At 34.0% G+C, this 27,946-nt stretch overlaps 1 protein-coding gene across 1 annotated transcript; it reads left to right on the plus strand.

Moving 5' to 3' along the window:
• The first annotated feature begins 5,993 nt into the window (after positions 1-5,993).
• Positions 5,994-27,946, plus strand: LOC128998224 (ataxin-7-like protein 1). The gene is made up of 10 exons (XM_054424260.1): positions 5,994-6,428; positions 11,948-12,016; positions 13,207-13,275; positions 15,417-15,521; positions 15,921-16,141; positions 18,218-18,439; positions 19,101-19,262; positions 20,137-20,418; positions 20,979-22,020; positions 23,413-27,946. The coding sequence occupies exons 1-9, from the start codon at positions 6,344-6,346 to the stop codon at positions 21,660-21,662; spliced, it is 1,899 nt and encodes a 632-aa protein (XP_054280235.1). The 5' UTR covers positions 5,994-6,343; the 3' UTR covers positions 21,663-22,020; positions 23,413-27,946.

Consider the following 27,946-nt stretch of genomic DNA (forward strand, 5'->3'; position numbering starts at 1 on the left):
ACACGTATTGATCAGTGATTAGGAGGCTTAACTCAAACAAAATGTTATTTATTTAATTATTTATTTATCTATTTATTTATTTATTTATTTATTTATTCATTCATTTATTTATTTATTTGTTTATTTATTTATTTTCAACAGTAAACACCATTTTACAAACAATACATTAATTTATAAAGTGCAGACATGGAAGTGAATTAGCAAGCAGACAGTAGCAAAGGTAATCAGAGTAACTTATATAAAGCAAACAATGGTAATATAAATAATCAAGAAGAGAGCTGAGCAATACTCAAAATTAAACAGTAGAAATTAAATACAAGCTATTATTGCTGTGGCCACTCATACTTTCATGCTTGGTTTTAGAAGGTTGGTTAGTTTAGATAGCTGGGACAACAATATTTTTAATATCGGGGGGTTTTGTTGGTTGAGGTATTCTAAGATGTCCATAGCTATTACCAGTTGAACGATATTTATGGAATTACCTTTTTGGTTTTTGTTACTTGAATACTTACTTACTTGAATACTTGATTCCTTCATCCTTGACCAAAGTTGGATAGATTGCGTAAAAAAAGAGTAAACTTATAAAACACTATAAACATATATATATACAATTTAAACTGGACTGACGGATGTGACTCGGACTTTTGGAAATTCAAGTTGTTATCGTCAATCATTTCCTTGATCGAGTACAGGGGCCTACTGACTAGGCTCTGGCGAAGTGCAGACTTAAACTGTTTTGGTTCTAGGGTCCGGATGGTTGTCGGTAGCGTATTGAATAATTTTATCGCTAGAGATGGGTATAAATTAAGCGTGTGGCTAAGTCGACAACGGGGTGCATCCAGGTAATAAGCTCTGCGGGTCCCATAGTTGTGCTGCATGTTTCTGGTTGAGAAGTTGTTTATATTTTCTCTCAAAAGGTCTAGGGTGTTTAGCACATACTGGCTGAAAACTGATAGAATGCCAAGTTCTTTAAAAAGAGGCCTACTAACAGTGGTCCGTAGGGCCAGAGGATGTTATTAGTCTTAGCGCCTTCTTCTGCAGCAACAGCACACTCTGGGTCGCGTGGCTATGGCCCCATACCACCAGTCCATAATTTATGTGGTTATGGAATAACGCATGATACTTTATGACTAGGTAGGGACGTGTGATCTCATGCTTAAGTTTCCTGATCAGATATAATATTCTGCTTAGCCTGACGCATACTTTCTCCACATGGAGGTTCCAGTTGAGTTTGGAATCGATCCAGAATCCTAGCAGTTTGAACGCCTAGTCTTCGATGCCCTGTTTGAGGGTACACGTGATGGATTGTGTTTTATCGTCATTGATTTTAAGGCGATTCAAAACGAACCATTCTTTGGCTTCATCCAGCAGAAATGCTGCCTCGGTTCTCAGGTTGTTCAGGTTGCCGTGCCTGGTCAGTAGTGTTGTGTCGTCTGCAAAGAGCAGCGTTCGCCTGTTAAGGGACAGATCATTTATCATTATGACCAACAGGACAGGGCCCAGAATCGATCCTTGGGGCACGCCGTGGTGTATTTGCCTGATACTAGAGGAGGCTCCCTGCAGCGAAACAATTTGTTTCCTGTTTCCTAAGTAGCTGACTAATGATTTGTGGACTACTCCAGTGACACCATATTTGCCAAGCTTGGCAAGAAGGATATCATAAGAGACCACGTCGAATGCCTTGCTAAGATCACAAAGACTGAGATGGACGGAGTCATTAGATTCAAAGGCATCAGAGATGTTCTTGACTAGGCTAAGGAGTGCAGAGGTTGTGGATCTTCCAGCCCTTAACCCATGTTGGGAATTGTTGAACAGGTTGTTGTTCTCGAAATAGGCCACCAGTTGCTGTTTCATTACTGACTCCAGAACCTTAGAGAAAACAGGAAGAATTGATATCGGCCGAAAAATAGCGGGCTGTGCCGGGTCACCCTTCTTGTAAATGGGAATGGTTTTAGCTAACTTCAAGTTTTCGGGAAAAACACCTTTAGCCAAACTGTTGACTAAATAAGCAAGAGGGGCAGCAATCGATTTAAATACGGATTTAAGAATATGACTAGAAACTCTATCTATATACTGACTAAAAGAATCTTTAAAGTTTGTGTACTATTTTAGTCAGATCATTCTCACTCACCTTTTTTCAGTTTCTAAGGGTGACAGTTGGGGTTAGGTCTGAGAGGTAGTCAACTGAGTTAGGCTGTAACAGAGGTAGGTCAGAGATTATATTATCAGCTATACCAGAAAAGTAGTCATTCAAGTCGTCGGGTGATGATGGACTTGTTGCCTTGAAGTTCTTGTAGTTTTTTGATGTCTGATGCGCATTTCGCCACAGGTTGTGGCATCTTCAGAGTTCATTATCCTACACTTACATTCTAATATATATACAGTTTATATACACGATAGTCACTGTACCGGTTCATAAGCTCTGCGGGTCCCATAGTTGTGCTGCATGTTTCTGGTTGAGAAACACATCGTAGCGTTTGCACTCGCGGCGCGGCGGGCGTGTGTTGCGAGCGCGAGGAGTTTGCTTGTGCCGGGAACGTTGTTAGACTGACAGAGGTGTGGATTTCCCAGAATGTTGTATCTGCGACGTTGTCTAATTTCTGTGGGGTTGCTAAATCGGATAGTTTCTATTTCGTACATGGTCTTAAAAATTATGGAGTTATTGAAGTCTTTTATGTTAAGTAGGCTATCGGGTCCAGATTCGGTAACATGTTTATGGATGGATACAATGATCGCGTTGTAATGTGTTTTTGTTTTTTTTTCTGGGGGGATGAGGTTAAAATGCGTTTTCGCACACTGAGAGATTCAATGTCCTCTCAGCAGTGCTGGGCTAAAAGTCCCCGGACTGCCGGCTAAAAAAACCTCATCTCTAAGGACACTAACCTGGAACAGTTCAGCACATTACTTTGGGCTCAGCATTTTTAACTATTCCATTGGGACTTTCCTTCTTATTTTCTTCCGAAGGCTAATGCCGAAGGAGATCTACTTTCTTAGCTCAAAGTATGGCCTTGGTGAACTGCTTGACACCGTTTAAGGCGCCATCTCTCTGGGAGTCTGGAGAATAGCTCCAATGATGTTATTGGGAGTGATGTCGACACAAATTTCAGAGATCAAAGAGGCCTATGGTGGATATGGCACCTTGGCACCTATCGCAAAAGAAGAAGGTATGCTCGGCCATTTCTGCTATGCCGGGACAGTACAGACAGTCGGAGCTGGTGGCCTTCTCCATTCAAAAAGGCACGGAAGTACCCATGGCCCAACAAATACTGGGCCACGATTACCTGATCTCACTATGATCCCATTCCACCCGTGATCGGATGCTGAGAATGAGCCTGGATATCCAAGTCATCTAGCGTTGGCGTCCCATTCGCTCTACCAGCTATTGAAACTGCGATTGCGTTCTCCTGTGGCAACCGTCTCTTTGCCAACTTCAGGTCTCAAATCACAAGTCACCTCAACGCGGAACGTGGGAAAGCCGGCCACAGAAAACAAGCCTCTTCAACACATCGGCTCAAACCTCAGCACCATACAAGAGCACTGATTGGACAGATGACATCAGTAGGCTGTGTTTGCAGGAGTGGGGACCACCAACCTTTGGCATTAGCGTATTAAGGGCCATCAGCTACTACTCCCGTAGCGGCTTTGTCAACGATTCGCTTTATCTGCTTGACTGGGACGGGTGGCGTCGTCCTGTAATCCAGCTACTAGGAGGTCACGAATTGTGGATATTTATAGGCATGCACTGTGGATGCGATACTCCCTGGTGTGGATTAACGTCCGCACGGGTGAGTACTACTATCCGCAGTACTATCCTGATAATTAGACCAATTCGTATAAACCAAAGGCAAAAATGTGGTTCGGATTCCACTATAAACTGTAGGTCCCTTAGTTGCCATTAGCTGTGTAGGCTATTAATTAACAGCTGTGTCTAAGGAATATGTCGGCCTTAGTCACTAACAAGACTACAAGATCGCGCCACTCATCCTACATTCATATCCATTCATACTTGGCTTAAAATACCTACTTTGTATGGTCGCCATTTCATTGAAAAGTATTGAAAAAGTATTAAAGTATTGAAAGACATATCGGTATTTCTGACCACCAGCGACAAGCCGTGGTCCTACATTCATTCGTTGACACTAAACATCACTTAACCGAGTTTTAGCTCTGTCTCTTTAACGTGTCTGCCTGCAAATAGACTAGCGACGTCGTCAGCGTAACCTACAAGGCGGGTCTCATCGGGCATTTCAAGTCTTAGCAGACTGTCGTAAGACATTTTTCCATAGATCGGATCCTAGGCTCGATTACTGTACAGCTCCAGAAGTGATGGAGACCGATGCTGACTTTCAGTGGTGTCAAAAAGCAAGACACGGTCCGAAACCTTAGGGCTTGATCATTCTCAGTACGTGAAACGTATGCATGCTCAAACGCCCGCAGATATAGCTCCTGGCTTAGTTGAACGCTTTCTTAATGTCAAGAGTAACGAGGAGAACCACGTGGTGCGACCAGTATTTGTGGTCCTCCCACTCCGCACTATCTCAACTACCTCCTTGATAGTGTAGTTAAAACAAAATAGCTACTAAATACTAAATAGTAACATAGCTCATAACTACAGATTACGACATGCCTGGGCTAAGTAAGTCACGGCCACCTTTAACTCCAGACCGCGGATTTCGAATCGAAGTGACAACATCGCAAGAAGTGTTGTAACAGTTTTTTGTTTGGAGGCAGCTAATGGTATTTGTGTATTTTTTTAAGGTTACGAAAGCTTGGTTACTGGGCTATGAAAATATTGACTTAACTTTAAATGTACAAAAATGGATTTATAGTTTAAATATTGTTTTGGTTTTCAATTCCATGTATTATTTTTAATATTTTAATAAATTTCACAGCTTACCTTAAAGTACATTTTTTATGGAGTACAAAATAGTAATAAATATATAAGTTAGGTACTAAATTATGGTATATATATGATGAGGGTCAAATTCAAGCATGGCCGGTTTATCATGTCACCGGTCCGGAATCTTTGATTAATTAATAACTCTGTTACGGGAGGGGTACTATTTCGTTGCTTTAGGATCTAAATAGTACGAAATAGGTATATTGAAAAGGATATTGGTCCCATGTCCAAGTCTTACCATGCCACCTACGGTAATAGCTAAATTCGCTTAAAACGCTTCGCCAGTATCTATTTAGTAGGCCATTGTACCATGGCCGGCTTTAACTCCAGGCTGCGGCCTTCGAAGTGGCAACGTCGTAAGTAGGGTTGTTTTGTTTGGAAGCAGCTAATAAATGGTATTTGTGTATTTACGAAAGCTTGGTTACTGGACTGTGAAAATATTGACTCCGCTTTAAATGTACAGATATAGATTTTCAAATCATATTGTTTTGGTTTTCAATTCTGTAAGTTTTATTTTCAATATTTTATTAAATTTATGTTCATAAGTTTAAATTTAAATCGATAAAGTGAGAATTAATGAGCCGATGTCACCTATTTGCTATATGTTATTTAATGGGACGTCTGACACTAAACAACTCTACTTGCGGCGTTGCCAATTCTACCAGGCCGCGGCCTTGAGTTAAAGGTGGCCGTGGTTGTACTCACTGATAGAACTATTTGACGAGCCTCTTAGCCTTGTGAATAACACTGCTATATTCGCCAATGTTGCAATTATATGCCAATATATCCATAGTATTAATATATGTACAGTATTAAAAATAGAATAGTCACGTAAATTATACGCATCCAAGTGACTACTAAGCTTAGTAATCTTGGTCGTTTTAATGAATTTTTATTGGACGCAAGTTTTAGTATTTTTATTCCGTATTTTAGACTTTTGACATGGAAATGTGGCATATTTTAACATAAGATATAGTATTCTTCAGTGGCTACTACTAATTTCTAAAGACGAGAAGATTTGTTCATCGGTGGCTGTGGCATATATGTTGCAGAAAATGGAAAATGGATGCGATCTTATCGACAATGTCAAAATGGGGCTGCAGTAGTGGCTGTTCAGAGGGTTGGACAACAAAAAGTTGTATTTTGATGTTACAGTGTGTTTCTACTTAACTGTCTATAGTGGTAATAGTCAGTTAAAGTAATATTTGAGGATTAAATCAATTTTATGTCACCATAAATCTGTCCCTGTGAAATAAATTTGTTTTGAAGATTAAGTTAATTCTCCAGACGACACCCGAAGAAATTAAATTGTACTTAGCCTATGTCAGTCAGAATACAACCTTTCTTTTATGAAAATGAATTTTCATAATTATTTACAGCATATAACCGAGTGTTTAACTATTTTCCAGTGTAAATATAATCTGTAAACTTTATAATTTCAACATGTCAAGTCTTTTAAGTCCTAGTAAATTTCAAGGATTACCATGGGAGTCGTGGACAAATGCTCTTGGGCGAACGTCCCCTATTGGTAAGATTTATTTTAGTATAATTTTTTAGTTATACTAATAAAAACCAAAATTAACTTTTAGCAATTTCAACATTCTCTTTAAGGTTGTTATAATTTTAGGCTCATTTTAGTCAGTAATAAATAAGCTAAATTTGATGTCAAATTTGGTAAAAAGGTTATGCCAGTTCTGGCCATATTCCTATTATGCTATATAAGTTAATAAACCCCCCATTTTACCCTAGATTGGTATTGCAGGTAAATTTGACGTAGGGCGAATTTAATTTTAGCGTCTCACCCCCCACCCTCTCATCTGACGCTAACCTTCTTCCAGCAGTCATTTGCCTTGTGATGGTTGCTTTGGTTGGGGCGTAGTGTGTTTCTTTTATGCCCTTGCTAGTCAGTTTCTTGGGACGTATACGTCAAACTTACGTGCCAATACCCTTTGTGTATAGTATAATGGTCGGCTTGTGTAAAGTAAAATGGCTGGCAGTACGTCAAGTTTACAAAGTGATACCCTTAGCGTCACACTGTAACATGACAATACCTTACTAGGCCCCTAAGCAATTCCTATGTATGTCAAATTTACATATTGATACCCTTAGCATCATGCTGTATGACGATAACTTTCTAGGGTTAACTGAAATAAATTGTAAAAAGCCATTTCGGATAGCCTATTTTTAGAGCTGGTAAATGGTTGAAATTCAAACGCTATTTCAGTTCAAAGACGTTTTTTAACAGTGTAGTTTGTTTAAGTTACCTATCGTATTTTAATTAGTAAGTTACAATAATCTTAAATTCAACAACTGTATAACTTAAACTGTATCTTCCAATAAGCGACAGTTTTCTGAATTTTGTCGAACGGTAAGAGATCCATGTTCTCGCCTGCCCCATTAAATGTCATTGGCTAAGCTTGGCCAATTACCCTACCTACGCCTTAAGTTAGTGCTGTCGTTGCCTGTACTTTTCCGATTGATGAATTTTTACTACGGTTTTTTTAAGTCCAATTTTTGATTGAACTGGGTTCAGTTATAAGGGGTTTTATTGTGGTAACTTATTACTAAATTCATACTATGATTTTAGGGCTATAATTACCATCTTATAACAAATTATAACTAGACCCTAATAATTATTAAGTATGGTCAACTGTAGTAGCCTATTGTTCTGAGATAATAGTTTTGTTCACAGTTGACTTGGGCCCTATTAAATTTTAGTTTTACAGTTTTGATTGACTAAATGAAACAGGCTTTAATACAAACAATACTTTTTTAATATAATGCTATAATATTGTGGCCCCAATTCCGTTAGGCTACATATCAAAATACAATCACACAATGTAAAATACATCAGCTAAACTTGTAGTTTGGGTAAAACTACCCTTATTTTTATTGGTTATATACTATGAACTAATTGCAACGGTTATAAACTCAAACTACTCATGAGATTTAAAAAAATATTTTGTTCTTATTTGGTTGAATCAGGCTAAATCACTTTTTTCCCTAGGCACTTTTGGGGCTTGTTTTCACCCCAAAAAACACTGCATAGTATTTTGCAGTGTCTTACCTAGTGTTTTAATTGTACAAACAAAGTGGAGGTAACATAAACTAACAATTCTGTTCCTCATATAACCTAAACTCTACCTTCCTAATCTACTCTTACTTCAAAACACGTAATACAGCGCCAAATTCGCAAAAAGGCTGACCTACCATCCTCACATGCTTAATTAAGGCAACCTAAAAATGTGAATTTTGGGCTTATAATTGCCAAATTTAGCCGAATAAATATAAAGTTTTTTTTTAATTGCATTTACTGTAGCTTAAGTTCATAAATACTAATGTGACTTATACTATCACACTAAAGTGGGTAGGACATGTGACCCTGCCTACAAGCAAGAAACCCACTCATGATAAACAGGAATCAGCCTGCTGTCACTTGTCTGTCAGTTTCACTCTTTACTATAGCCTATATAAATAGGTTACCTTTTATTTTGTTGGTTTCCTCGTGTTCTTCAAGTCCACAGTAACTTATTGAATAAACTCCAAAAGGTAACTTAATTAAAAAGTTCTTGAAAGTGGGTAACGTTATTAACTTTATACTAAACTTCTTTTGAATATCCATTTACTGTAAGTTTAGTGCTATTCTTATTTTACTGTCTTTTTTGTTGTTTCTTTTTAATATTGTGACTAAGCCGTAATCATTTTAGTACTGGTTTGTACCCATTCATTGGGAAATTAAACCTTAGTAAATTCAAATCCTGCTTGTATTACATCAAACAAAACCAATAGGCCTACTTTTAATTGTTTTAGAATTATTTAACCCCAGTTTTTTATTTTTTTAAATTGTTAGTTTAAATCTGCGGATGAGAAACAATGTTGCATTTTTGATGACAAGAAGATTACTATAGATCACTCGAGATGGAATTTTTTTTAATTACAAAGTGTCCAGTACATAAAAGGATCTTTCATTGATTTTAAGTGGGATAAAACAGGATCTTTCATTGCATTGAAAAGCGGGATAGAATAGGATTTTATCGATCCATTAAACAAAGTTTTCTTTTGTTGGTTGGAAACACAGCACCCGAGATTTATTAACGTAACAGAGGCATGGGATATACTGTAATTGTATTTAAGTTCAATATTGAGGCATTCTCTACTTAATAACTATCTGGAATATTAATAGTTTTTTTTTCAGTAATTGGCAGCTAATCTGTAACTTTATAACTTTGTTGTAACTTTAATAGTATTTTTTGTTAGTGTCTGTTCGTAATACAATATGTGCAGCCTAACTAGCGGTCAATTTCTTCAGTTAAGTGTGTGACAATAACTTTCAATGTTCAGCGTATCCACAGCAGGTTTAGATGGTTGAAGGCTAACTCTAATAAACTCAAGCAAACTACTTGGGATTCATAATTGATAGTAAACTGACCTGAACTATATATACCAACTAGTCAACAAGATCAGCCTCTGTTACTAGACAAACGAAGAACATCAGTTATATGGACACAGCCAGAACTATTTTCCACCCAACTTTTAGAGTCACACCTTAGTGATTTGGGGTAACTCTTCTCACTTCAACATACAAGCCTTGGTAGCACAAGAAGAAGCTAGTCGAATCCTGGTAGACCTGCACTTGAATCCTATAGAACCGATTTTCCTGAAATTGAAAATGCCTATTGTGGGTTTTAAATTTTGAAGTACTCTGCTTTGTTAAGTCCTACAGGTCTAAAAGACTTGTATAACACAATAAATGCTAACACATTTGTACTACTGTACTTATTAAGTTACACAGGCTTTTAATAGGTCTTAGGCTATAGCTGGTGTTTTCTGTGACCTGTCCAAGGCTTTGAGGCTCACTCAGTTCTTCAGCTCAAGCTGAGTTATTATGGGATCTGTAGAAGTTGTCTCTCTCTATTGTGTTCTTACCTTTCTTTATAATAGGAAAGAAAGAACTGTAATCACATTGGATAACATGAAGCACTTTTCATTGTGGGAAAAACCTATCGGTGTGCCCCAAGGTTATCTTAGGCTCAGTATTCTGTCTAATTTACATTAATGACCTCCCTAAAGCAATTGATCAGGAAGTAATTATTTTTGCTAATGGCAGTACTGCTTTGATAGTCTAATTAATAATAGTACCTTGGTATTTTTTTTTCTTTTAAAATGTGGTTGACGATATGGAGAGTTGGTTCTTAAGCAATGGAGTTGTTCTTGAGTAAAGGATTGAAACTTAATCCTGAAAAAATGCAAACAATACAATTTTAATCACAAACAATGGAAACAAAGTTGTCTCCCTGAATTTGGCTCAACCTCATAAATTCCTGGATGTTTACAAAGATGAATCAATAAATTGGGATGTGCATCTGAATCAATCATAAAATAAACTTAAATCCATTTGTGCATCTAAGGGAATATTTTTACAATGAGACTCTCAAAATGTTTTATCAAGCTTACGTAGAATCATTTCAAAGGTAAGGTATAATCTTATAGGATCAACCTACCGGAGTAAAGTCAATATTCAGGTTACAAAAACACATAATCCATATTACAACCAACTACCTTGTAGTTCATGAAATATAACCTTTTTTGAAATGAAAATTTCTCATAAATACAATTATACATTTTGGCATAGCTAAATTATATTCATTCTGCTAAAAACAACCTATATTAAAAAACATTCCAATACCATGAGCCTTGATATAATACTTGGAACAAAACATTTTTCGTATTTCTAGGCACTGTTTGACCCTTTGTGAAAAGTGCTGGGCCAAAAATACCTGTTGCAGCAAACCTGCAGACTAAGCGAATTTCCATATGCCTGATTTGATTTTCACTTAAATCTACTTAAATATCATTAGGTTTAACAAGTACCTAGGTTTGCTGCTACAAGGGGGGTAATAAAGTGTGTTTTTCATAAAATATTAAATGCTTAGTATAAAATAAATAAATTTACCAAGTTTAATAAAAATATATACCATAAACAAACAAACTACAACAGTTTACTTATACTCCACAAGAATAATATGGGATTTTAAAATTAATATTCCTGCTTAACTAATACAAAACACTTCAATATACCAAGTTATTTGATTTTTTAAGCTCCTCAAAGTGGGTTAGAGAGAAATTAATTTTTTTATGGGAAAAAACAATTTCTCCCCCTTAAAACCCCCACAAAACCGAGTTGTTACATTTGTGCCAAGATTACATAATGGAATTTTTTCTTACGTAACCTTGCAAAACTTTGCACAAATTGTGTCTTTTTATGGCATATTTTTGTCTAACCTACTCTCTCATTTCTTCTCTTCTTGTGGGGTAGCTTGTGGGGTGCTATCTTCAAGTTGAAATGAGAAATTCAAACCATAGAAAAAGGCAATGAAGATAATTTGTAAATTTTGGGCCAGAGATTATGTAGAAATGATTTCAGGGAGATGGGATTGCTCATGGTACCCAGCCTCTACATTTTCAATTGTGACCATGTACTATGAATTTGGGATGAATGCTCATTATTTCTGGATAGACACATCCACAATTATTAAACTAGAGTAAACCTTACAACATAAAAGTGTAGCGTTTTACTGTTACATGATGCCATAACAATCCTCAACAAACTTGCGATAGCATCAGACAAGTTTATTTAAAAAATGTATTCAAATATCTTTTGGTGTCCAGTATTCTGTACTTAAACACAATTTCATAACAACTGGGATTCCTAAATTCTAGGAAACATTTACTTGTGTAAACATGAAAAGTAACGATTTTTGAAAGAAAAAAAATGATTCTGTTTTCATAAAATACATGACGTTTGCATTCTGACCTTTATCTTCACAGTGGTTGCCACTTAAATTACTCGGACCAAGCTGGGCCAACTACTCATGCCATTAAAAAAACCTAATATTAAAAAACCTAATAAAATAGTATTTTTGAAAGTAGTTTTAAGTGAAGCATTTGACAAGATCCAACTGAAAGATAATTATTAGTCAAGGATAGGTAATGGTAAATCTTAAACTGGAAATGTTTGTAATTTTTCTTATTTGTTTTATTTTACAGCCGACAAACCGCCCGAACTGATATCAACGGAAAAGAACAAGGGCTGTGTTCTAAAATTGCCAAAAGAAGGTATGGGTTTGTTTAAAATAATTTAAATTATTAAAACATACTAAACCACTCAAATAATTTGAATATCACAACAAATAATTGAGATATTAAGTATTTGTTATACAGAAATTTAAATTAGGCCTACACGTATTGTAAATAATATTTGATTGGAATGACAATTTTTTTATTTAGGACATTTTCAGGCTGTTTTTTGGAAGCACGATATATTTCAAATTCTTGTAACGTGTCCATGTATTTTCCTTTGTTGCATAAATGGATGACATTGAGATTATTATTTATATTTATTATAGTTGTGGTTGGAGTTAATTAAATGGTTGGAGAATGCTTCTTAAGGTGTTGTTAAGAGCAACGCCATATATTTTTTTTATTCTCTCCATCCAAGATCGGCCCGGTTATGTTCGTATGTTTAATGATGAGTTTATAAATGAAAGAGGGTTTGTAACCGTTGGAAACAACAATGTATTATACAATGTATTAACAATGTATATCAGTGGTGTTGAGGGGAATGGACAATAGTTGGTGGGCAAAACTATTATAGGCTTTATGGATGGTGTGAAGAGGCATACTGTCTGGTAAGTCGTGGTCGGCTTCCAGTATATCTTGGCATATAACATGGGTACATGTAATAGATATATACAATCATGGGAAAAGGTCACTTATGCTGTTAAGATCACGGTATTATTATATTTTAATATTTTATTATTATATTATTATTTTAAACTGGGAGAAATCGTCCTTTAGTTTGGTTTTAACTTCAGTTAAGAATGTGAATGGAGTTGAATGTTAATTGTAATATTTGGCCTGTTAGAGTATTTTGTTGTTTAGTTAAGACTTGGTTTGAAAACTGCAAATAGACTTTGTCAATGATATGTAAATGTATCCTTATGGCAAATAAAGATTGATTGATTGATTGATGGTAGATAAACAAGAACAGTGTTGCTGTGATTGGGAAGTAATCACAATGTTGCTGTAATCGCGGGAGACAATCACAGTGTTTTCGTGATTGTAGGAGTAATATATGGCCAATTACAATACAACATCTTGACTGTAGTTAACTTTCAAAGTAACAATACATATACTAAGAAAAAAAACCTACCAACTGTTTTGTAACTTTCATATAGTTTTGTTATTAGACAAACATAGAATGATACATGCTCAATACTATTATTCTAACAAGTGTAATTTTGCAGCTGAAAAACCACCTGAATCGACGCCTGTTGGAACAAACAAAGGCTACGTAATGAAATTACCAAAAGAAGGTATGCGTTATAAATAAAATTTTTTTATAATTTTTATCTTTATAAAATTAGTTATACAACAGTCCCTAGAATTTATATGAAAGTACAATGAAGGTGTTAGCATTTACAGCTCGTGACACCTAAGCTGGCACTTGGCCTAGCGCGGGCAGTGTTGGCGGGAGGAGGGTGGAGGTAGGTAAAAGACCGGACTGCAAACATTTCCGCTGCCTCACGGGGTAGACTCCCCTTGTGTTATGTACTTGAGCGCCTTCATATGGGTCGCGAGGACAGTTGATGCAACCCGCATGACGGAACATAATGTTTTTGAAGTAGGTACTAGTAGCGATCGGCCAAGTGCCAGCTTAGATGTCACGAGCTGTACTAGTGGTGATGGACACTTTTTTTACTATAGAAGTAAGTAAGGTTATTAATTGAAAGCTGCGATCCCTAAGAGTGCTAAATGAACACAAAACTAAATATAGAATTCAAATTGCCTATTACAGAATATGTTATTAAATTTAAGACTAAATTACTTACTTAATCCCGTCACAGCTCAATAAAATATGTCAATTCAGGACATTTTTCGGTGTTAAAACACCATCGTCAACTTCAGGTACGTAGGTACGGTATGTAGAGTTGATCAGTAGTTAACATCATCAGAAGATAAACACAGTACGAAATGGCACGAATAAATACATAAAACAATTAAATGTTTAACTGATCGATGTTTAAACATTTTAGAAACAGGCCTGTTCTAACAAAAGATGACCGACCGCACAGGTAGCAAGGGACAGACTAGCTATTGGCTATGCTTTGTTAGAACAGGCCTGTTTCTAAAATCTTTAATTGTTTAATGTAATTACAGTATTCGTGTTTGTAATGTGTTTATCTTCTGACGATGTTAACTACTGATCAACTCTACATATGTACCTGGAGCTGACGATGGTGTTTTAACACTGAAATATGTCCTGAATTGTCATATGTAAGTAATATAGTCTTACATTATTATATTATGTCCAACAGCTCAGGGGCTACACACATGGATTTAAATGTTATTGAAGATTAAATATTTCATAATCATTTGTCATCTTTAGCATTTGAAAACCATTGTTAATGAAAATAACACACTGGCATTAAATACCAAGTTTAAAAAAATCATATTCATTTTGTAAACACCAATAGAAATTGTTTACAATATGGCCATCATAATTTTATATCATATATGCCTTGTCTGAAATCTTCTGATCGTAGTGAAATGTTTTTTATTAAAACTTATAATCTTGCCTTTAATATATATTCTGAAATGTTTACTTTTAAACATTTTTTTTAAGTATTTTTTTAAAAATAGGTACTAAATCTATGTAGGTTAAAAAGCCAAATACCACGTTACGCTGTACTAGCCACGATGGCTTGCTTGAAATGCCAAGAGTGCGGTGTGAGACGTAGGTAAAAAAGGGTTCTCATACTTTGGACCCTAGGCATACAATACCCTCCTAAGAAACATAAAAAGTTGTTTAAGGCCAAAATAAAGCTAGTTTAGTTCCACTTACCAATCTTGTACTGTTTGTAATTCAATTATTGTATGGAATTGTATTGTTTATGACTTGAGTTGTCTTGAAAACCAGTTTTTACCGAAGATCGCTTTCAGTAAAGGTATTATTTATTTATTTATATGAATAGATTCAATAAAAATACATTGAATTTGCAGGTCATATTCGTAATGCTTATTAAAAAATTATTGTTACCAGATAAAACATTTAGCTTTTTAATTTAAATTTTCTTGAGCAAAATTTAATTTAATTAAAATTAAATTTAAATTTTCTTTGATAGGGTTTGCTAGTAGAGACATATTTTACAATTACCTACTCATAGGCTAAGTTGGACGTTTGATAACACAATATTGACAGGACAGTTGTAGGCCTATCACTGATTACACCGACAAAAATGTGCAGAAAAAAGTTTACTTGTTTAAGATTAAATTTGAAAACTTCATGAACATAGCCTTTTTAACATTTTAACATAATAACATTTTTAGGATAAGTGGCATTAGTTTGAAAGAACTATGACTGCAGTTCCATATACATTTCTTGTTAAAATTCTTAGTGTCACCTATTTCTCCAGCTGTGCTGGCTTTCCTTGTAACTTGTATTCTTGCTCTTCAGATATGAAGACGTATGGGCTGTGTCCGGAGAGAGATCCCTTTACCGTAATCATGTGTGACTCTTGTAATCTTCTGGTGAAACCTCAAGCTCTACTGTCCCACTATGGTAAGAATTTTTGTCGAGCAATATCTTCCTTGAAACATTTGATTACCTTTGAAATTGTATTGAGTGCATTACTTTAATATGTAATTAATTAAAAGTGTTCTTAATGTAGAAACTTTATGCTATAAAAAAAAAAAAAATGTTTCTTAATAATATTAGCCTAGATATCAATATTTTTCAAACCATCCCAACACAAGAAATCCAACAATAAAATAAGATAGCTTAAGCGTAACTTTGCTTGTAGAAAAATTGCAATCATTCCTTTAGTGAGCCTAGACAGTGTTTATATGCTGTACATATCCTGTAATTTACTTACACTCTCAGATCTAAAATTCAACAATCCACAATGTTAATGGAAACATTTGTCATTATGGCATCTTACTTTAACAATATTTTTTACAGAAACAAGACACTCAAATAGACCGAGTGAAAACCCACCAGCCCAACCCCCTACTGATGTAGTAGCCACAGAAAAAGTCAAAATCAAAACAAAAGTGAAGTCAAGCTCGAAAAAGACAATGAATAAAGACAGTAAAGGAAGAGAAGGAGTGGTTAACCCACCTCCAAGTCTTCCTGTCTCTCTTACACTCGAGACACCCATTGCTGAAGCTGGTTCTTCAAAGGTTTGTTATTTTCTATTATGGCGATAGAAAACAATTTTATTTTCATTCTCAGAGAACATTACAAGCATTCTTTGTTTAAAGTTTATTTTTGGCAAGCGAGATGATAATTAAGGATACGTCAACAATATAAAACTCATGGATTGCTGGTTCATTGTTGGACATGCGGTCCAGCACTTGTCCACTCTACGTTGGCAGAAGCCGCCGCTGCTCATGCACTCCCCATTATAAACTGTATCACTTTGGCTGTTGACCTAAAAAAATTATATCGAGTCAAAAGTTGTTGGTGTATGTAAAAGTTAACTATTATCAAAAAATTATTTATACACTGTTTATCCCTTTTTTTAAACTGCCTTAGAGTTCTATAAATAATACATCCACAAAACCTTAATTTGATGTTTTGTTGACCAATTAAGGTAATTGTTAATAAACTTACAACTTAGATTATAATCACATGACGATAAAATAACCAAATGGCTTTGCTTAATATAACACAGGAAAATAATAATATAACACGTTCACTGCGCATGATAAGTAATCTCGTCACTTATAGCGCTTTCCAGTGGCGCGCGTCGAATAGGCCTATACTCGTCAAAGCGTCATGTACAAACTGTTGTTTCAATGCGTGGTTAGCCACTGCCGTGAGACGTTGTTTCGTTTGCCACTTATTGTGCCAGTGTTATACTTCAATCTGGTACAATTCGTTTTCAGATCCAACTATTTTATAGGTGGTAGGGATTGTTACAAAATTTATTATAGCGTGTGGTTTAGGCTTGGATCTAATGACATGCAATAGAATAGTGATAATGAATGTACTGTAGCATTGTGGAAGGAACCTAACCTTAAAATTGTGCTTGACCACTTTTTGCAGTATTTTTCTATGGTGTATCCGGGTACTTCAACCCTGCTCCTTCCCTTCATTTAGCAATACTGAGGGCCGGCTAGCAGTATTGTTTAGTGCTGCTATCTGGTTGGGTTCTTGTAAAACTATGTCCACAACGACTGGGACACAGTATATGCCTCTCATTTGGATGAAACTAAATTTAAACGTTCCACGTCACTCATCCACACAGCACATTAGCTGTTCGCGCCACTGGCTGCAGCTGGCCATCAGGCAACCACATTGCACGGGTTAAAGGCCATGTAAAGATAAAAATATCCAAGCTATATGGTTTATATTACCTTGCTTGGTCAAGTGGTCCTTTGGAGTATTACACTACTATAGATTCTGTCTTCTTGAGTCCATCATCAGGTGTGACAAAAACATCGAAGCAAGGTTATATAAACCATTAAGCTTAACTTTAGTGATCCAGAGGCTACTACACCATGTAAAAACATCTAAATTGTTATTCTTTCATTCATTTTTTTATTGAAGAAAAAGCGCACAAAACATTACACTTTAAATGTATTTGAAAACATTAATTTGATAAGTTTTTGCCTCATTCATATACCTGTCGTTATATAATATAATAACCACACTTTATTCTCCTATAGCATGATGAAAATATTGCTTACAAAATAGTTTACCATGTAACTTAATGATTTGCAAGTTGTGTGAAAAAATTCTAAAATACAATGTTCAACATTATTCTATTTAAATGAGATTACGGTGGAAGAATAAATATACATATTTTTTTATAATAATAATTATAATAATATCGAATTGAATCATTCGTTCTCCTTATTTTAATTTACAATTATTTGTTAACTGCCCAAAAACATCAAAACAGATTTGATTGGCAAAGTGTTATTTTAGAATGAAAATGAAATTGATTTGAAACACAACCATTGAAAACTGGAATATCTCACAATTGCACATCACTACTGGGAGAGCAGAATGGGAAGATCACCCGTGTACCCATGAGTCTATTTATCTCCCTTGTACCCACAATAAATTGTTAGCAAGTTACAATGTAACTAATGGATGCCCAGCTATCTAAATAATGTAGGGCCTTGATCTTAAATATGTTTCTACAATAAAGAAGGTTTCCAATCTTCTAATCTTAGTGTGTGTATTTGAAGAATCGTGAAACTTAAAAACTCTTGAAATTTACTTACATGTGATTTTATTTTCCTCAGGGTGAGAGCTTACAGCCTATTGTGGCGTTGACGCCCCTATCTGGAGCTCCTATTGCTGCAGCCCCTGCTGTGACTACTGTGGCCCCCGTTGTTGCCAAAGCCCCCCGCCGTCCCCCCCGCAAACATGCTCCCATCAAAGAGAGGGAGTATGATCCTGACAAGCACTGTGGGGTTGTTACTGCTGAGACAATGAAACCTTGTACTTGGTCCTTGACTTGCAAGGTAACGTTAGTCATTGTAAACTCACAGATTTTACTAGGTCTTCACAAAATACACATATATCAAAATCGACAAAGTCACAAATCTTCGCAAGAGTTAAAACTGAAATAGTTTTACAACGATTAATTTTATTACATCCTCAACAATTTAAAACATTAGAAAAGCTGTAAGGTTTAAAGTTAAAATAACTAAAATTATGTATCTAGTAGAAATGGTCCAAATAGAGATTTTCAATTCCAAAGCCAAAACCAACACTTAAAAAATTGAGTCTTAAAATTCAAATCGCTAAACCCTTTTTTACTAAGGGTTTTTTTTTAGGGGGTTGTGAATCCTGTTACTAAAAAAGGTATAAAACAGGTAATTAGGTATCTTAAACTATATGAAAATCAATAACTATTCCTTTTTCTAATTGGAAAATGTATTTTTTGGGCCAAAGAATGGAAACGTCTAGGGTGAAAACACGGATATTGATTTCGAGGCAGCAGATGTTTTTGTGTATAAGAGTACAAATTATATAAAACTGTCCGATTTGCTTTTTTAGTTGACGAGAGTTTAAATTGTTGTTGTAAAATTTTCTTATTCTTTTAAAGTCTCTTAGAGAATATTTTACCTTACATTTTTTGTTTGTTCTTAAAATAATATGACATTTCTTTACGTTCTACAGTCTCATCCAATGAGCTTGCGGCGGGCAGTCACGGGTCGGAGTAAGCCGTTCGATCAATTACTCGCAGACCATCGCCAGGCCAAAGAAGCGCTCATCCAAGCGAAGAAAAAGAACTTAGAACAACAGAACGCATCTGTAACTCTAACACCTCCAGCTGCTCAAGTAATTAAGTTATTTAATTTATATTTAATGTAGATAGTCTCTGTAAGAAGACACGAAAGAAACTGTATTTACTATTTAGCAAATTTAAATTTAAACATATAGGTCTATTTGAGTATTTACACTGGACTAGATATGAAACGTAAAAACACAACATTAATTTTAATTTATGAAGCGGACACGATAGGAACTTAGTAGACTGCCAATATCGTCTTTGTCCTCAGATGTAATGGCTGGGCTTATTGTCTTATATTAAAAACTAATTTATGACTTCTTGGCTTAAATAAAATAAGTTTAAAATATTATAACAAAATAAATGTCTTCCTTGTAACAACTCAACTCCTCTACCAAATAATAACACAAAACGTTAGCAAAATAAATTTGGAAGGATTTCTTCTTTGTCTAACAGTGTGTACTTTAATTGGTGGTTTCCGAGCTCTTTAAAAACACTGGAACCTGGTATGACTTGAGTCATGTGTCATAAAACCTCGGTTTTTATCTGGTCTTTAGTTTTCTGTTAATCACCTCAGGAGAAGTTATCTTTTCCGGAGTTTTCAGGGTTGTAGTTGATGTTTGTCTAGGCTAGGAAATTTTCCTTAGGAAATTTAGTGGTAGGCCTATTATCTTATCTGATTTAGCTAAACATTTTCTTAGATAGTCTGCATGAACAAATCCTTTTATACTATCATCAACCTTATAAATCTAACACTCGATAATCCAGTACTGCCAACAAGGGTTTGTCGAAAAGAAACGCTTGATCAATGAAGGCAATTTAATTGGTATATTTTATTGGGTTGATAAAGGCATAAATTTAAGTAATACTTACTTTTTATTCAAGCAAAATTTTGATAATATAGGCCTATTCGTATATTTACAGCCAAGTGCATTGCCGGTGCTGGAGCCGAAACCTACCAAGATTGAGAAGATAAGTATAGTGGAGCCTGTAACAACAACAGTGGTACAAAGACTCCCTGAGATGACTTTCGACATGACATCGTCTAATCCGACTTATCTGTCAGCCATCCCCTCTAGTCTGGTGCTGAGTTCACATGCCAGGATTCTTCACCAACAGCCAACAGCCCCTGTGACTGCACCTCCTACCTCGGCTGCGCAAACTGACACTATCACATACACACACAACCATCCCCGTGCTCTAGGAGTAAGTCAATTCATATATCCTAGGTAAAATTATTTCTTTCTATCTATACATGGTACAAGGCTCTGCCAAGGAGCACTGAATTACAATGGCAAAAGTTAGTTCGTGTCTGGTTAACAATTCTAAATTATAGCAATGTAAACCAGTACAAGTTACAAAAATAGCTTAGGATAACTATACTTGGACATTTTAATGACAGAATGACAAGAGCCAAATCAAGAATTTTCAGTGGTGCCAAAAGTTGGCAATTGAAGATTACTCTAAAAGTTTAAAAAGCAAAATCTTCCATTGTTGAACCGTTACAGGCAGTGCTCGATTTGTAAAAAATGAGGGGCCGCAACTATAATTTACCTATTTAGTGTGATTAGTACCTATTTATGCCAATATTTTGATCTTTCTGAAAGAGAGGTACTGGAACTCCGTTCTGCTGCGTTCCCCTGTAAATTGAGCACTGATACAGGTATAGATATGAATACATTGTTACTTTTTTACATACAATGATTATATTCAAAAAGTAGGAGTGAGTCAATACTGATTATTTATTAATTTTTGTTTTACAATAGGTTACCTCAATGTTCTCCACTCATAAGATCGGCGGCCTGGTGTACTCGAACAGGCGTATGCAGATAGCTAGACAAGGTTTAGAATCATGTTTACAACGAGCTGGAAACGGTATCTACATGTCAGCGCATCGAGGAGATCTGTACTCGCAGTCCTCCTCCCTCAGTAACATGTTGAACCACGTGAGTTCGCGAGCCGCCTTGCAGAAGAAACGGACAAAGGCAGATAAGCCCAACAGACCCAACAAGAAAGTGTGTTTGACAAAAGAGTCGACTTTAAACAATTTACAAATAAACAATTTAAAGTCTGTACTCTCGAGACAGTACCCGAATACTCAGAATCGATTGATTGCGCCCACTGAACCGACGTTTCATTTGCCAAACATCCTCGGCAATGTGCTCAAACGGTCAACCGACGTTTCAACATCGAAAATCCAAAACAAGAAAATAAAAAAGAAGACACCTCCAGTAGTAAGCACTGTGCTGTCCAATCATTCCAAGAATGGTCTTCAACCTACGGTCACCAAGACTTCAGCACCTTACGTTCGGGCAGTGGTCAATGGCAAGCACGAGTCTGAACCAAAACCTTTGGGCTTGGGAGAAACTCCTAAGTTGAACAATGCTAACAAAATATTTAGCGAAACAGATGTACGAAAAATGGGTGTAAGATTTGAAATATTCGAATGATTTTTTCTTTTCTTTTCTTTTCTGGTCCTCATCTACACTAATAAGGGATTTATCCATCAGTATTTTTGTTATAACCATTGAATTTTAAAAATTTTCTTAATTAACATCTGTTTTACAAGTTTTTAAGCTAAATAATTATACATTTTCCTTTTATTTTAAGCATACTATGTAACTGACAATATATCTTAGCTTTATTATTTCTTAAAAAATAGTATTAAAGTGAGCATATTATCTTAAGTTATTAAAATATACTATACAACTTTTCTATAAAAATTATTAGTAACTTCAATAAATTTGTTAAAGTTAATAGGAGATTTTGAGTTGACCAAGCCCAAGTTTTGGGGAACTAATGTTAAAGGTAATGAAATTGAGTTACATATTACTTAAGATACTTTCTTATAACAGGAAGATTTTTACTCACAAAATAAACCATGAAAATTCACCTACAGAATAACAGTAAGATTTAGCAATTCTGTCAATTTTACGCTGATAATTGTTGATAAACATTTTGATTGGTGAATGATATATAGGCAAAACTGTAAAATCACTGAATAAGACCTGTTTCCAAACTATAAATAAATATAAAATAATTAGCGTATGAATTTAGTACCTGCTAATTCTTTGGGGACAGTTGATGATACAACATTTTGGTTGGAAACTGCATACAGGTGGCAAAAAAGACCTGGATAGATAAATATTAAAAAAATAATAATAACGTTAGAGCTACAAAACTTGGAACAAAGTTACTGGACATAATAATATTTGTTAAGGAGAAAGGAAGGATACACAACTAACTCACCTGAATTAAGAGTGCCAGGAGGTTGAACACAATTGAACACAAAAAAGTAACACAATTTAATTGTTTAAATTATTAGCTTAAAAAACATTAGCAAGTTAAATTGTGTAACTTTTTTGTGTTCCATTAACCTCCTGGGACTCTAAATTCAGGTGAGTTAGCTGTGTATCCTTCCTTTCTCCTTAACAAATTCTAAAGCCAAGTTGCTTTTTCCCTTCAAAAACTGGACATAATAACATTAATTTTTAGACAATATTCAGTAATACGCTACCTCCTCAGGGGGACGGCCCTCTAGGAGCCAGAAGGAAAATCTTTAATCTAAGCATATGCCATAAGTTATAAGTTGATATGCACATCTAATTAAAGGTCTTTATAAGTAAAATACAATGCCACAAATTTGAACTCAAATGTACAACGGAATAAAAAATGGCATTGATGTATTATTATTTATTTTGTTTGTTATTAACTTATTTTAATGTTAAAGATTTTCTTTTGAGTTCTAGAGTTGAACATTTAATTTTATGACGGTAAAGTTACTTATTTAATTCAATTTAATTGTTAAAAAGCAATCAGGAAAGACTTATAACCTACTAAAATACTCAAGTTCCTACTACTTTGGTACTCAAGTTAATGAACAAATGTTGGCTTGCCTATTCTAAATCTAACCAAATCTAATAGAATTGCTGTATCAAAATGTAACTTAAAGTTGCATGCATATAACAGCCCTAGATAGATGAAAAACTTCCTTAGTTTGTCCTTTTTATAAAAAAAAAACATATAAAATATTTGGGTACTTCTTACTCTCATAAAACGTTGGCCAAATAATGTAATTATTAAAGGTTGCCTGAAGTAATAGGTATTGTAGATAACTATAGTATAAATAACTTACAGGTATCTTTAGTTGAGAGGAGTATGTTCATAATTTTTCAATTAAAATGGTATTTGATTTTTCAGATTCATAAGAAGTGGAAGTGGAAATTCTTGCTTGGGCTGCAAAATCTGGCAAACATTGTTTTAGAATCTTAATTTATTGATCACCAATTTTAATTTAATTTAGTCATAGATTTAGTTGCAATAATTTGTTATTTGTGTAACTACTTGGTAGTCAATCGGTTTCTATTTTTTTAATTACTGAATAATCAACCCTAATTATGTACAACATAAAAAATGTGTATAGTAAAAGGTTTTAAAAACAATAAATTGTATAATTTTTAACAACATGCTTATTAACAAACATTTTAACTGTCCAATTATAAAAACTGTGTACACTTTGGAACTTAAAGTGGTTTGAAATCACAATTTGAAGGCTTTTGAGGCAGATGTAGTCAAAGCGTTGATCGTTTTGGTGTCATTGTTCAAAGTGCAATCTAACCTCATAGTTGTTAAGGATTTATTGTATTCATTTTTACATTTATTTTTGTGTCTAGAGGGAAATTCAGCGTTTTTTCCTTATGCATTTCTTAATTTATGATAATCACTTGTGCTTTCCATTTACTAGTCAATACTGGTTCACGTACTACATCATAATGTTTTTTGTCAACTTGTTTGTTTCTATTTGTTTATTTATCTATGTTATGTATAGAGCAGGGCATTTAGAGTTTAGGACTACCATTTTGTAACCGTGAGACATTCTATGCCTTAAGTAAAACAATAGTCGTAAGTAATATTTTATAATTATGATTGTTTTTCATAATGTAACTTGATAATGTCACTGTTATTATGAATTTGTGTAATCACTTTTTTATAAGTGGAAAAAATGTTCATCCATCATAAGTTAGTGAATTTGTTGTTAATGTGTTTTTAAAGTTTAGGAGTATGAAACTAGTAAAGTTGGTAAATTTAATATTTCATCCTACCTCTGTTGATTTGTTTGATTATATGTTGACTATTTATTGATTATTATATTTATATAAAAAATCTTTCTATCCAAAGAACTTTTGTAATTAATCATTTGTTTGATTCAAGTTTATTGGATTTGACATTTTTATTCATCCGATGAATATTATTCAGGCATAAAATATTAAAACTAGAGTAATTCGATCAAGTCAAAAGCTTAAGTTGATGTTTGTTAATTGTGATATGAGTGTTCTGGTTTCAGTTCAGACTTACGGTTAGTTTATTTCTCACTGGTTGTTGGTGGAAATGCATTAGTTTTAAAATATATTCATTAATCAAATCCTCCTTCTCGAGGATATTTTTGTTGGTAGACGGGCAAAAGGTGTGAACCTAGATTAGTGGAGTAGCAAATATACTACTTACATGCTTAGTGTGTACATAATTATACTGTAAATGTGTTGTAAAGACGAGCTCAACTCTTCTCTTGTGTTGTAAATTGTTTCATATGTTTATTTTGTAGTATATTTGTATAATTGTTTTACGCTGCCTATGGCCAGCCAACGATTCCTTGTAAAATAAGTTTTGTAAAATATTAATTTATATTATAAATATGCTGTAATGCGGACAGTTCGCCTCAAATGTAATTGCACTCTCTTTACCATTTTGTAAATCTGTAGAAGTAAGCTAAAATACAAACCTACTTTCTAAGAGTGTTTTCTGAGTTTAACTCGCTTATTAAATGTAATTTCCAAAAATTATTGTCGGATCAGGAATCATCTGTCTGTTATTAATTTCAATTTTGCAATTTATTCTTGGTAATCTCTCACATCTTTTAAAGGATAAGTTCTTATAATAAATTTAAATAGTCATTTACTTTTATGTGATATTGAATTTGGTTGTAAAAATATTTTTAAATTTTGTCAACGCAAGTTCACATTGAAATATCCCACCTTTTGAATTTTCTTAAATTTAACTTTTATTGATGATTAATTAGTTCTTGTTGAAAACTGAGTGATAAAGCTAATTTTTCATTTTTTAACATGAATTTTAAATTTTTCATTTCTTTAAACTGAAAACAAAAATACATACAAATGTGTGTTCACTAAAAAGTCCTGGGACGAATACAAATAATTTTCAATTTTAAAGATGGTTTTATAAGATGTGGTAACCATTGTAAAATAATGAAATTACAGTTTAAAAGTAAGATAGTCCTTTTTTGTTGTTCTAAAATGGTGTTTTGGAGGCAAAGGTTATAGTTGACAATTAAAGGCTAGGGAAAATTTAAAAAAAAAACAAAAAAAAAACTGTACATTTAACTTTTGTACTTAACTTGTTTATGGATATGTTATAATGAAATTTGACAAATTAATATATTTTATCCCATACTGTTGAAATTTGATCAAAAAACACTTTTCCCTTCACCGTAACAGCAAGCCTATTAATTAAATCTAATGTTATTTAAATATAAAATAAATATGGAAATGGGTTTATGGAAATATTTTAGTAAAAATAGAATCAGATGAATGGAAATTTGCTTTGTTGGCAGGTTTGCTGGGGTGGGGTATTTCTATAATCCATTGAACATACCTGGGACTTGTTTTATTCTCTGAATTCAAATTACGTAAACCATTTAAAATCTTATTTTCAAAAGTCAGTTTTTTCATATTGTGCATTGAATTATTAAAGTGTAATGCTATAATATTCCTGCTCAACTCTGTTAATAAACCAACACAGTAATAATATTTTAGATTATCATTTCAATGTGGATTTTTATCTTCCAGATAAACTAGTAATAATAGAATAATTAATTGAATAGTAAGTAAGCTATATATATATTGACTTTTTAATTGAAGAAGCTATACAAGTGTTATAAAATCAGTGAAATATCAAAATAAAAATCCTTTTATCAACAGGAAATCATTAATTTAAATTCATCATGTCATGAGATTTTAAAACTTTGATGCCAAATTAATTTAGTTTTATAAAAATTAAGTTGTAAAACACGATTCAGAGTTCAGTGTAATTTCCTTTTAAGTAGGGTTGGGCGTTCGAGTTAAGCCAAGGATAGTCATTTTTGAAAGCTTGAGTGATTTGGCACGAAGTCAAAAAAGTCAAGCCGAGTTGAGCTTTTACTTCCCCAATGTAATCGCTATGGCATAAAGTGTCTGGGAAGATTCCTCTATGGACAATTCTCAAGCTCAATGCAATTGCTTAGTTCATTATCAAAATAGAGCAGTGATTATGGATTGCAATTATTGTGAGTCTTGTGACATCGTGATAAATGCAAATTTACGATTACTACGGGTACAGCTAATACTACTTTTCCATTGGTAACCATATAAGACGTGCTCTAAAAACTTGTTTAGTTTAAACTTATTGGGTTTTGTTTTAGCGAATTTTCCATATAGGGAACAAGTTATTACTGTAGGTCTCGTGGTAAGACCTGGACCCGGGACCGATTTACTTTTTTGTTTTGAGGTCTCCAGAGGCTAAAAACATCATCCGTTTATATATATATATATATATATATATATATATGTGTGTGTGTGTGTGTTAGCACGATAACACGAGCAAAAATGATCCGATTTTGATGAAATTCGAAATAAACATGTAAACATACATTTATTTGAACGAGTTCGCGAACCAGCATGATCGGACCATGTTTTTATAGAAATATTTTAGTAAAAATATAATCAGACAAGTAGAAATTCGCTTAGTCCGCAGGTTTGCTGGGGCGGGAGTATTATTCTAAACTATTAGCTTCCTATCAAACGATATGGTATTTTATTAGAGGTAATTTGAGGTACTGGTCTTTAAATTTGAAGGTTTCCTTTTTGGTGTTTACAAAGAAAGTAGCTGCACAGGAAGTGTATATCTAATGGAAAGCTTCTTAACTTATAAAATAAAATATTCAAACTTGAGTACTTTGACAAAAGTCAAAAAAGTCCAGAGCCTCAGTCCAGATTCTAAAAAAAAATTGTATGATTACCTTTACATTACAACCTTAAATCAAATGCATTTAGAAATGAATTGTGACCAATCAACTTATTTTATAACACTTTCATTATTTAAAAAAAATTGCACAAATAAATCATAGAGATTGAAATTTGTTCAAGCTTGGTTCGATTGAAAATCTCAGCTCCTATACATCTTTGTTTAAAGAATGGTGAACATGACCTGCTTATTTTCATGAATTTATAAGATAAAATCAAGATAATTGTAGATTTTTGATACAACTATTTAGGGTTCCTATGTAAAGGTCATTGTTACAGTATTTTCCTTGTAATTATGTTATATAAAATTGAATATCTTGCATAATTTTAGTTTAAATAAAAAAATAACTTGTTTAGAAAGTGTTTATTAAATTTTCAAAGTGATCCTGTGTGTCGATATTTTTTTTTGTAAAATCACAGAATTCAACAACTTGTATTTAGTAAAAAGTGTTATGGCTGTACTGTATCAACAAATTCCCTGAGCTATTTAATGATCAGGTTTCCAATATACATAATGATTCAATACGATTTGTTCAATATGATATAACCTGCTCTATGTTTGAAAAATACTTGTAACTTTTGTCCAGTTGAATCACAAATATTTGTGGATTAAATAACTTTAATTTGAAGTAGACTACAAAATTAATAAATTGTTGTGA

Source organism: Macrosteles quadrilineatus, unplaced genomic scaffold, assembly GCF_028750875.1.
Source record: "Macrosteles quadrilineatus isolate MER2022 unplaced genomic scaffold, UCM_ALF_1.0 Scaffold_7__1_contigs__length_78375512, whole genome shotgun sequence".
NCBI lineage: Eukaryota > Metazoa > Arthropoda > Insecta > Hemiptera > Cicadellidae > Macrosteles > Macrosteles quadrilineatus.

Excerpts from the sequence above, each read along its gene's own strand:
- LOC128998224 (XM_054424260.1), top strand. The coding sequence starts at position 6,344 with ATGTCAAGTCTTTTAAGTCCTAGTAAATTTCAAGGATTACCATGGGAG. Across the intron at positions 12,017-13,206 it reads TCTAAAATTGCCAAAAGAAG|CTGAAAAACCACCTGAATCG; the intron begins GTATGGGTTTGT and ends GTAATTTTGCAG. Across the intron at positions 16,142-18,217 it reads CTGAAGCTGGTTCTTCAAAG|GGTGAGAGCTTACAGCCTAT; the intron begins GTTTGTTATTTT and ends TATTTTCCTCAG.